Genomic DNA, 12844 nt, shown 5'->3' on the forward strand with positions numbered 1-12844 from the left:
AATTGTGCATGAAGTATATAAAGTTCATTAAGTAATCATTAAATCATTGTATTCCAATTTCCTTCACTTTTCAATGATTTGCAGATGAATGACTATCTTTTGACGCAGACACAACACAGGCTACGCTTTCAGATTTTTTGGTTAAAGTTTTTTAAGAAATAACCCAATAAGTTTACCATTAATTTTGTGGGCTGTGTGGTAAGTAGGCGTAGGAGTGGCTGTGTGGTAAGTAGCTTGTTTACGAACCACATGGCTCCAGGTTCATCCCACCGGGTGGCACCTTGGGCAGGTGTCTTCTACTATAGTCACAGATCAACCAAAACCTTGTGAGTGGATTTGGTAGATGGAAACTGAAAGAAGCCTGTCATATATATGTATGTGTATATATATTCATATATATATATATATATATATATATATATATATGTATATATATATATATATGTATATGTATGTGTGTGTATATATCTGTGTTTGTCCCCCAACATCACTTCACAACTGGTGCTGCTGTGTTTACATCCCCGTAACTTAGTGGTTCGTCAAAATAGACCGATAGAATAAGTATTAGGCTTACAAAGAATAAGTCCTGGGGTCGATTTGCATGACTAAAAGGCGGTGCTCCAGCATGGCCACAGTCACATGTCTGAAACAAGTAAAAGAGTAGGTCCTGCTAGTATTAATTATAAAATATATTGTATTTTTCTTACCCTCTGCAGATTACTTCTTTCCATGCAACGACTAAAACAAAAACTCTGCATAAAAACATCACATCTGTAATGCAAGGAGGTGTTCGGCCTGGGGAAAGCGATTATTGGAACCAAGTTGCTCTTCTTATCCCACCATTGCCACCATCCAGTCTGATATACTGTAACATTATTGACATAAAATATATTTTGACGGTAAGTATTTCAATTATTTATTGGTTATATTTATGACCATCAAGTTTGTTATTGTCATTGTCGCCACCATCATCATCACCTCTACCACTGCCATCATCGCCATCATTGTCATACTGGGGGTGATGTTATCAATTAATCCTCTCCCCTAAAATTTCAGGCCTTGTACCTGCAGTATAAAAAATAATTATTTTGCACTTGCCATCAAAGTGATGCTGGGGTACAAATTTACAAAGCTTAATATATATCTATATATCTCTTTACTACCCACAAGGGGCTAAACACAGAGAGGACAAACAAGGACAGACAAACGGATTAAGTCGATTACATCGATCCCCAGTGCATAACTGATACTTAATTTATCGACCCCGAAAGGATGAAAGGCAAAGTCGACCTTGGCGGAATTTGAACCCAGAACGTAACAGCAGACGAAATACGGCTACGCATTTCGCCTGGCGTGCTAACGTTTCTGCCAGCTCGCTGCCACCCATCATGATAACCCAGTGCATGACCATTCAGGTAGAGCCAAGTTGGTATTTTCTTCAGGTAAAGTATCCTATCTTGCTTAAAAGGTCCCCGAATAAAGGTTGTTTAAGGATGATGGACAAAAACGCTGATGTTTCCAAGGGTGAATTATTCAGGAATATCTGCAGGTATATGTTAGTTAGTTAATTTGGCTCAAAAGCAAATAGCAAGGCCATGTAGGGGGACATGGAGTTAAGTACAGGGTGGTGTTCATGTAAAGAGTTCAGGCCACTTGAGGTCCAGGGAGGCTTTGAACAAAGCGGTCGTCGGCATCTTCACCATCTCGTCTGGCAGCTTGTTCCACGGATCCGCAACCCGGACAGAGAAAGCTCCTCTCCTTCGATTGAGATGAAATCGTCGCAGCTAGAGCTTTTCGGAATGACCCCGCAGCCGACGCTCTGGAGCAGGAGTGAAGAACAGCTCTTTCGAGAGGTTACACTTTCCGCTTATGATGTTGTGGGCGAGAATGAGATCACCACGGCGGCGGCGTTTTTCAAGAGAATAAAGGTCGAGCGTCCTCAGCCTTTCTTCGTAGGACAAATTTTTGAGACCATGAACCATGCGGGTAGCCACCTTCTGGACTCTTTCGAGATGCTGTATGTCTTTGAGGAGATAAGGAGAAGAGGCTTGAATCCCATACTCCAATATGGGTCTCACCAGCATGATATCATCTCAGCAATGACATCCCAAGACCTTTGGAGAGGATGCTTGAAATAGCTGGATCTTCTGACCACTAGAACTTGTCCCTTCAACAAGAAACGAAAGGGTATGTGCTCCAGTATGGTCAACTGGTATGTGTTTTATCAATCCCAATAGAATGAAAAGTGAAGTCAATTTTGGTGATATTTAATCTTAGAATGTAAAGCTGCAAAGCATTTTGCCCAGTGTGCTAATGATTTTGCCAGTTCACTACTTTAATAATTACAAAGATGATTTCAAATTTTGGCACAAGGCCAGCAATTTGGGAAGAAGGAGTAAGCTTATTATTTCGACCCCAGTGTTCCACTGGTACTTATTTTATCAGCCCTGAAAGGATGAAAGGCAAGTCAACCTCAGTGGAATTTGAACTCAGAATATAAAGACAAATGAAGTGCTGCTAAACATTTTACCAGACATGCTAACGATTCTGCCAGCTCACTGCCTTAATAATAATAATAATAATAATCATAATAATACAACATCAGTGGAATTTGTAACTGTGATACCAGTGCCGGTGGCACATAAGAGAACCATCCGAACGTGGCCGTAGCCAGCGCCGCCCTGACTGGCTTCCGTGCCGGTGGCACGTAAAAAGCACCATCTGACCGTGGCTGTTGCCAGCTTCGGCTGGTCTCTGTGCCGGTGGCACGTAAAAAGCACCATCCGATCGTGGCCGTTTGCCAGCCTCGTCTGGTACCTGTGCTGGTGGCACATAAAAAGCACCCACTACACTCACGGAGTGGTTGGCGTTAAGAAGGGCATCCAGCTATAGATGGATAATAATAATAATAATAATAATAATTTATAATAATAATAATAATAATAATAATTAATAATAATAATATATAATGATAATAATAAGAATTATAATAATAATAATAATAACAGCAACAAATATTTGAGAATTTTGTTTTTCTTCAGTTTTTATCTTTTTTTTTAATTCTTTTTTTTATTTATTTTTAAAACCAAAGTTTTCTGTGTCAGCATCGATGGCCATGTCTTTAAAACTACCAATGGAAATAATTATTGGAACCATTCCATTAGCAACTTACATGCCTCCTGCTCCTTCAGCTGGACTGCCTGCTCCAAACCAGTATAATGCTGGTGGATATCCAACCCAGTATGGGTCTCTTTTACCCAACACCTCTTATCCAGAACCCAGTGCCACACCTGAAGGTGCCAGTGCCAGTAAGTATTTTTTGCATTTTATAATCTTTTATCTTTCACCTTTTACCTGTTATAATCTTTTCTCTTTCACCTGTTTCACTCATTTCACTACAGCCATGCAAGGGCACTGCTTTGAATGGTTTGGTGGAACACACTCAACTGAGTACTTAATTTTTTAAGCCTGGTACTTACTCTGTTGGTCTATTTTGCTGAACTGCTCAGTTACAGGTGTGTAAACAAACCATGTTACGTGGTGGGTGAGAGGATAAACACAGATACAAAAGCGCAAATACCTACAACACACACACATATATATAAGAAAAGCTTCCACACAGTTTCTCACTTGCATACCCACTTACAAAGCATTGGACAGCCTATAGTCATTTTAGAAGAAATTTGCCCAAGGTGCAGCAAAGAAGGACTGAACCTGAAACCACATGATTTGAAAGCTAACTACTTAATCCCACAGCCATGCGTGCATCAATAGAAAACAAATATAAAGCACTTGACAGATATTCATATCATCTTTGTACAGGGTCACGCTAATCTTCTCTGTATTGTTCCAATTTTAGTAAATGCACTGCCAAAGCTTTTATTTTTTTATTTATTAAGTTTCATGTTACACAACCATCTGACCAAATTCTTTCTATAATTCTGTTCCTCGGGTAAAATGTCTCTCTTTTCCATTCACTAATTGTGACTGAGTTTTTGTGATGTGTCTTTGTCTCTTTTGGGGGTTTCTATAAGCCATAGCTGCTTAACCCCTAAGCATTTTGATTACTCTGTCAAATGTAATCCTTATTATTTATTCACATTGTTTTGTATTAATCTTACATTAATCTTGTTGCTTTGAGATTTCAGTGATGTGATTGTCACTATTTAGAATGACATTGTAGGGTACGTGTAAGAGGCTGGATCTACTAAGTTTGAACAAAAAGCAGATAGAATATTTGGGCCTGATATGGCTGGGTTGAAGACTAAAAGTTTAAAAGAATAACAAAATGGCAATCATTAGATTGTTGGCTAGAGTGCCTTTCAGTATTTTTTATGATTACTGGTGCTGTGAGTTCAAATCATTCTGAGGTCAACTTCTGATTTTAGGCTTTCAGGGTCAATAAAAAATGCCAATCTTGGACAGTGAATTGATGGACTTAATTCACTGGGACCAAATACCTTGTGGTGTCTGTAACAGTTCTTTGTTTCTTGACAGCAATGATTGTGATGATGCTGATGCCATTTTATATTGGACCACATCCCTGGCCTTTGATAAGCATCAATGACATGAAGAGGAGAAATTTGCAGACATGGGTAACTGCCAGTCTCTTTCAAAGGCACCTTGCTCAGACTTGCACATAGACATGCAGGTGTATGGTCAGCATTGACCAATGAAGGTTCTAATGAAACAGTTGCTTCAAAACCTCTCCCTCTTGATCTCCCTCCCTCACTCTCTCTCATTTTATTGCACCCTCACTCTTTTTTTTCTCCCCTTTCATTTGTTGTTGTTTAGTTCCTGGCCAAACATGTTCTTGCTGATCTATGATAAAAACCATTCCAGCCATGACTATCCGTCTTTACCTTTACAATATTTTAAATAGTAGGGTATGAATTGAAGATTTGGCAGCTCTTTCTAGTGGATAGAATGACTACATAGAGGTTCTATTGTTACCTGACCTCTTTTGACAGTTGATTTTTTTCTGTGATATGAAAATGCAGACACACACACACACTCACACACACACATGGACATGCACACACACATGCACATACCATTCATTAACCTATGATCTAATCTCTGTAATCTTTTGCAGTTCCTTCAGCTCCTCCAGCATATGAAGAATGTGTCTTTGGCAAAGTGAACATCTCAGACGAAGGGGATGACAAATACACACATGGGGAACTGAACTTTGCTCCTGCTTATCCTTACTATAATTTCCCCTCGGCACCACCATTGCCAGGACAGCCAACGGACAAAGCATAAATGGAACTGTATCATTAGAATTCTTACCAAAGAAGAATATTTCCTGATGAAGACAATTTCTTATTCAATTTGAATGCTTTGTTACCATTTCACTTGTAGATGTGTCTCTATGTTAACATGTGTGTGTGTGTGTGTGTGTGTGTGTGTACACATATGCATGTGTTTGTGCATGCATGTGTGTGTGTGTATTTGTCAATGTCTGATTTCTTATAAACATGCAATATTGTCTTTGTTTCTGCATACGTGTGTGTGTCATTGTTCATATATGTATAAATATACATGTGTATATGAATATGTATATTTGTATGAAAACGTGTGTGTGTGTGTGTGGTAGTAGTATGTGACTCAATGGTTAGGATATTAGGCTTGCAATCATAAAATTGTGGGATTGATTCCGAGACCAATTGGTGCATTGTCTTCTTGAGCAAGGCACTTCATTTTATTTTGCTCCAGTCTACCCAGCTAAAAATGAGTTCCAGCCATGGTTAGATATTAAGTCCATGGCAGACTGACATCCAGTTTTAGGAGAGTCTCGTACTCCCAGTCACTTAAACACCTGAGGAAATGGGATAAGCTCTGGCCTAATGCAATTATAGGCCCAAAATAAACTTTATGTTGATGTACGCCACTGATTTTCCCACAACTGAAGGTCTGGCACCTCCTTTAATCCTGATAAACTACAAAGGAGAACTTGAAATTCCCATAGCTGATAATCTAGTTCACTGCATGACCACATGTGGTGTTTTGTGTACTGTGTGTTTACCTGCATTATTTACATTGTACTTGTTTGTGGCAATACCAAAGTTTTGAGAGATCCTCTGTTCATTTAGCTTAAAGTTACCATTTGCTGTGGCTACTACAGGTAAGAGGATTGAGAGTGTCAGGGGTAATGTCAAACAGAAATCCATATCAAACCAGGATAACATAGAACAGTTGATGATACTTTAGATGCAGGTGTATAATTAGTTGATTAGAGGTGTGTTGATGAATAATTATATGACCATGGCTGGTCAGACAAAATGGTTAATACACCAAGGCTTTGGAAACAAGGATACTGGAGAATCAGTGGTGTACCTATGTTGTATCAAGGCAGTGCCCCAGCATGGCCACAATCTAATGACTGAAACAAGTAAAAGATATATACATATATATATATATATATATATATATATACATGTATACATACATATATATATATATGTGTGTGTGTGTGTGTGTGTACACACAAACACGTATATAATTCTGTATGTTACCTATCATTTGATGTAGTGAACCAGAACTGGATTATATTAGAATGCTAATAAGGTATCTGCCTGGATTCCAAATCCATATTCCTTCATGTTACATATATATATATTTATGTAGTGTGTGTGTGTGTGTGTGTGTAAATATATGAATGACAAGAAATAATTTGGCTAGTTACTTCAAAGTTTTGCTGGTTGTCTGCCTTCTCAGGTGATTGGACTCTGGAAATCAATGAAACTTCAAAGTCATTTTTGTAAAAAATATATTTATACTCTACATATTCACCTTCAGTGCTTTTTCAGTATTTTACTGTGTTTATATATAGCTGTATATAAAATATACACATGAATATGTGTTTATGTGTGCTTGTATATATTTATGTACATATATATATAATTTTTAGGAAAAGATAAATCTGGAGAAGAAGCACACACTAAGAAGTAGAGCAGTCTATATTTTTTCCTGGTGAAGGCCAATTTATGGGGTTACTCTGGGTTTCCTGTCCGTAAAGAGTTTAACTTTATAGTGTATCTTCATACCCCAAGACCTATTGGCCTATGACCTCTTTAAAATATGGAGGAGAAATGTCTTGGGGTCTGAAGATACTCTGTAAATTTAAACCCTTTATGAACGGAAAACCCAGGGTAACCCCATAAATCAGCCATCGCCAGGAAAAAAAAAAAAAATATATATATATATAATTAAACAGTACAGCAAACATTAAGCAAACATTATATATTTATAGATAAATTCCTCTATTTACATAATATCGAGATCTCCTTCATTCTTTTGTTGTAATATTATTATTATTATTATCAATATATATATATACACCATAAAAGCACATGTAATTTACAGACATTTTTTCACAAAAATAAAAGGCTTTAGGGTACATGAGTAGATCGTTTCTAGAATTTTTTTTTTTTTTGTTGCAAGAGGACGTACAAAACATAAACATTCATACCAGAAGCTGACTCATTTAATATCAGAAAATATTTTTACAGAAAAAATAATGGCTTAAATATGAATTTGACTTTTATTTATGCTGGACGGTATAATGCTTGCTTTTACTAAAACCATTAAATTGTTAACTACTTTTTGAAGTCTTATGTTCACACTGGTAAACATATTCCGGGCCATATTTTACATTGCTTGGAGTTTTTATCGCAATGGAGCACCATTGACATCCATAAAGATATGGATATTCCTCACTGAAAAAATGTAATGATATGGATAATCTTGATTATATAATTTTATTTTTGTCTGTTTATTACCAGGCACAGTTTTAATTTTGTCGTACTGTTTACGCCAATTCCGAACATTTGCTCACATTCAAATTCATATTCAACATATTTAATTTTTCCTTCACAGTAAATGATTCATAAGTTCTGCTCATGCTGACAATAATAGTAATGACAAATTTTAAAGTTTTCTTGACATTTTATAAGAGTGAAAGGAATCAAAATTTAAATACACCGTTATCAAAGGTTCTGACAAGGTGGAAAAGAATTCTGTTTACATAATCAGTTTCATCAGTCACCTTCCTCTTTCGATCGAGTAAAGTGTCATCCAAGCTGATGTTTATTGTTAATTAAACTTAATTTGCAGCACCTGTGTGTATTTATCAACTTTGTTTCTGTTGATAATTCTTATCAACAACTTTTCCTGTGATCATAAATTGAGAAGACATACAGCAGTATGCTAAAGAGTGGACATAATCTCTTGTGGGCAAGAAATGTAAAATAAAGTTTATTATAAACAACAGAAACACTTTGTAATTTAATAGCTTTGCAATGTGATACCTGTTAAACAGAAATTATTTTTATTCAATGAAAATTTAATAAAATCTAATCATAAGTAAGTGAAATCATGCTAAATACATCTAAATTGAAAACCTTTCTCCCCTGGCCATATTGGCAATTCTGAAAACTTTTGGGTGTGAATATTACATGAGTAGAAGCTTTTTTTAATAAATTTTATCCTGAAAATCACCTGCATAAATTACACAGGTGCACAATTTACACGGGTTTTTACAGTGTATATATATATATATATGTATATATATATATTGTCTGGGGAGAGTCACATTGTCTTAATGCCTTACTATTTAACACACTCACTGGTTCAGTTTCCACTCATTTATTATTTAGATATATATATGTGTGTGTATATGTATGTATGTATATTATGGGTATATGTGTCTGGATTTTCTCTTATATATGTTTCATAAAGTTGAATGTTTTAAGAGAATTTGACACATATATATGCATATACATACATTTGTACATGTGTGCCTCCACAGACTGTGGTCATAAAACTTCTTATAAGATGTGCCTATTATTTCCAATGGTATTTTCAGAAAAATAAATATTTACTTTTCACATACATCAACAGACAAAAGAATTCATATGACATTGTCCAGCTTTTCTCTTACATTGAAATTTTGCATTGCTTCATCGATATTTTTGTTCATATATAATTGTAATTTGTATTTTTTTAAAGTCAGAATATGACTTCTTACCATTTAAGAGAGTTTTTGAAATGAATGCATGACCTTTAAAATGCAGCCTAAAAACCAATGGTTTTAAACTTTTTCTAGCTGAGACTAGCTTTTAAAAAATAGTATCCCATTTCATCTTTTTCCAAAAACAAGAAAAATGAAAAAAGAAGAGACATCTAATTATTTTGATTAAACAGAAAATTTATTTTGCTCAGACATTTAATTCCATCCAGCATGCGCTTTTTGCCAGATATTTTTGTCAACCAGTGTCCACTGATGCTAATTTTTTATGGTGAAGACTTTAATAACGAAATTATATTGAACCTTGGTGCATCCTCAGTCATGTTTTGCTCACAAAAAAACAAACAAAATATCCTGTTCATATTTTAATGCCAATAAAGTTTTTTTCTTTTTTTGAAAATGCATTTAAACTATAAATATTCTACATGTTTTAAACTATTTATTTGTAACAAAAGTCAGAATATTCTAAACACCAAGCTCTCCACCCATCTCCATAGTGTCCTCTTGTGATCCCACAATGCTCACAAGGGGTGCTAATGTTCAAATTGAAGAATTACTGTCCTAAACAATTTTAAATGTTCAACGGTGTCATACAAATGGCACACGTGCCAGTAGCTCATAAAAGCACCCATTACACTCTCGGAGCAGATGGTGTTAGGAAGGGCATCCAGCCATAGAAAACCATGCCAAATCAGACTGGAGTCTGGTGCAGCCTCCCTATGTACCAGCCCTGATCAAACTTTCCAACCCATGCCAGCATGGACAACGGATGTTAAATGATGATGAACTTCTGTATTTCATAACTCATAAAAATTTGAGATTAATTTTTTTACCTTCTTTTATACAGGAATATGAGGATGCACAGCCTAGTGGTTAGAGTGTTGCACTGACTATTGCAAGACTGTGGTTTCAATTCCTGGACTGGGTGATGCATTGTATTCTTGAGCAAAACACTTCATCTCTTGTTGCTCTCTGATCGCTCTGACATCTGACGTGTGGTACACAGTACACTTGTTCAAGCAATGGTTATTTGATGGAGGGAGCAAACATTTGAACTCTATAAAACAAATCATTTGTACAGATTGTTCAGCAAGGAATTGCAGAACCGTCTTTCTTGGACTGTAAGAAACTACTACCACCATCATCATCATCATATGCTAAATATTATAAAACAAGGTGTGTATGAGAGAGTGTATATTGTCTAACAGGTTGACATAGTTGCTCATGTTACTTAAACTTTTGGGGAGGTGAAAACACCATGACCATTTCCTTAGACATTTGGTAACATAATGTAGAAAGAACAAGATGGATTCTTTCTTACAGAGATAGTATAAACTCCTCTGTTCAGTTTAGTTCAATGGTTCTCAACCAGTTTTCCCTGTGGATCCCCTCGATTCCTGTTTCACTTAAATGGACCCCCCCCCCCATGATCTTGTTCAACTCATACTAGCTTATATAAACAAACAATATATTTATTTCTTTTTAAAATATTCTTTGAAGCATGGTGTTTTTCTCCCTCTTCTTATCTAAGTGATTGCAAAGTTCTTGTTTCAAATCCATATAAAAGCAATAATTTCAAGTTCCTTGTGCAAGATTTGTTTTCTTCTGCTCTGCTCCAACATAATTAAAAAAAAAAAGAAGAAAAGAAAAAAGAAAAAAATGGAAATCAAGTTAAATCAATTATTAAAAACCTATTCATTTCAATGCTGTGACATATTGAATGTTTCATAGCAGTTAATAATTGAATGGTATTCTCAACCAAATGCAGATGGTGTGTGATGAATTCTTTCCATTTGGGTAGACAACATGGTAGTTTGCCAATTTTTAGATCAGTTGGAATAAGAAGTGTTTCATATACCCAGGTGGACGCACTGAAGCATCTTCGTTTCTTTTTTTTTTCGCTCTTTCGTTATGTTTTGTTATTCTCAATAACTAGGGAATTGTTCATTTCTGCTGGGTTGGAGTTTATGTCATTGAACGGTTTAACATTTCTACTTGAAATCTGGAGAGAGATGATATTTATATATACACACATACATATATTCATTCATATATATAAACACACACATATGTAAGTATATGTATAAATATGTCTAGACATGCATATATGTATGTGATACATAGGTGTATGTTTGTATGTATATTAGTACTTATAATATATGTTATGTATGTATACATATATATATAAAGATATAAACACACACACACATATGCAAGTATGTGTATACATATGTCTAGACATGCATATATGTATGTGATACATAGGTGTATGTTTGTATGTATTTTAGTACTTATAACATATGTGTATGCACATATCTTCAGACGTATATTTCATGATCCCCAACATTATAAACATTCCCTTGTTAGTGCATAGTGTTTTATGCATTTAAAAATGCTTCATATTTACATGCTTTTCAGATCTATAGTTTAAGAGATTGTGGCTAAGTCAGAGCCATTCTTCTTTGTTTTAAATTTTGTAATTGGGATTGCAACACAATGTTAAAGAAAGTTGACTCAACCTAAACAGATATGTATTCCTAGCCATTCATCCATCTGTCCATCTATCCATCCATCCATATATCCATTCACTTCTCTGCCTGTCTGTCTGACCGTCCATCTTTCTGTCCAGCCATCTATCAGACTACCCTCTATATAAGCACCTGTCTGTCCATCCATCCAAACACTCACCCATCCATCCATCATCCATCCATCCATCCACCCACCCACCCACCCACCCACCCACCCACTCAACCATGTACTAGGGGGTGCTGAAAAGTTTCTGCCTTTGGGTAAAAGAAAATACAGGAGGATTAGTTAATTATGATTTTATTCAATATATTCCTCCCTAAGCCCTGTAAAAGAATTTGGAATGTTGGGCCTTCAGCCAGGCATTTCATGATACCATTAAAGCCAGAAACTTTTCAGCACCCTCTTGAATATGTGTATATATATATATATATATAAATGTGACCACGTGTGTATCGTTGGCGATCTTTTTCCTTCATCTTCCTTTCCTTGGATTTTTCCTTTGCCTATATTTCTGATGAAGAGCTCTGCTTGAACCATTAAATCCTCCTTCTTTCTTTCCTTTCCTCAGTGTCCAATAACACTATACTTGTTCCACATCCTCGTGTTGTTGTGTTTTCTCTTTGTGTTTTCATCTTTGGATTAACTATATATATGTATATATATATATATAATGTTATATTATATTGTATTAGAGGTAAAATCAAAAACGATGGCAGACCAAGTATCTCAAGTTATTTAGAATAATTTAATTAGGGTATGCTAGCCATTTCTAGCATAACCCAAAGTGGCAGGTTAGCATGTCCACGCACTGGGAATGCCATCATCAGAGACACTGTATGAATATTTTAGACAGGGAAAATTTAGTTTACAAGGAATAAAATTCACAGTTTTTAAGGAAGAAAATAGAAGGATAAAGAGAAGAATAAAGAGTAAAAGTAGTTAGAAGAATATAGGCGGGAGAATAATGTTCATAACTCATCTTTTTCTAGAGGATATGGATATTGGTCAGTACTTCCATGAAGGTACAGGTCGTTAGTTAAAATCCCAGGTAAATCCAGGTGGTATTTTGGTAGTGTTTTGAATAACTTATATTGTAAATGCGTATATAGAGCGAGAAAGTAAGATAGACATTAATGAGTTTTGTTAGTGGGAATAGATGGGAGAGAGAAAAGAAAGGAATAAAAATAAGATAGAGGGAAAAATAAAATAAAAGTAAAGGTAATGATAGTGATATTATAAATGGGTTTCATGAGTGGGTGTATATGGGAGAGAGAGGAGAAATGG

General features: G+C 35.6%; 1 protein-coding gene and 1 pseudogene across 1 annotated transcript in view; one reads left to right on the forward strand and one right to left on the reverse strand.

Moving 5' to 3' along the window:
• LOC115218037 (arrestin domain-containing protein 17) overlaps positions 1–6414 on the forward strand; it is a 35118-nt gene extending 28704 nt beyond the window's left edge. The window contains exons 5-7 of the mRNA XM_029787788.2: positions 717–899; positions 3092–3308; positions 5096–6414. Of these exons, the coding sequence (XP_029643648.1) occupies positions 717–899; positions 3092–3308; positions 5096–5265 (570 nt within the window). The 3' untranslated portion in view covers positions 5266–6414. The remainder of the gene's footprint in view (positions 1–716; positions 900–3091; positions 3309–5095) is intronic.
• On the reverse strand, positions 3778–3877 carry LOC115218180 (annotated as a pseudogene).
• Positions 6415–12844: the final 6430 nt, after the last annotated feature.

Source organism: Octopus sinensis, linkage group LG12, assembly GCF_006345805.1.
Source record: "Octopus sinensis linkage group LG12, ASM634580v1, whole genome shotgun sequence".
Classification (NCBI taxonomy): Eukaryota; Metazoa; Mollusca; class Cephalopoda; order Octopoda; family Octopodidae; genus Octopus; species Octopus sinensis.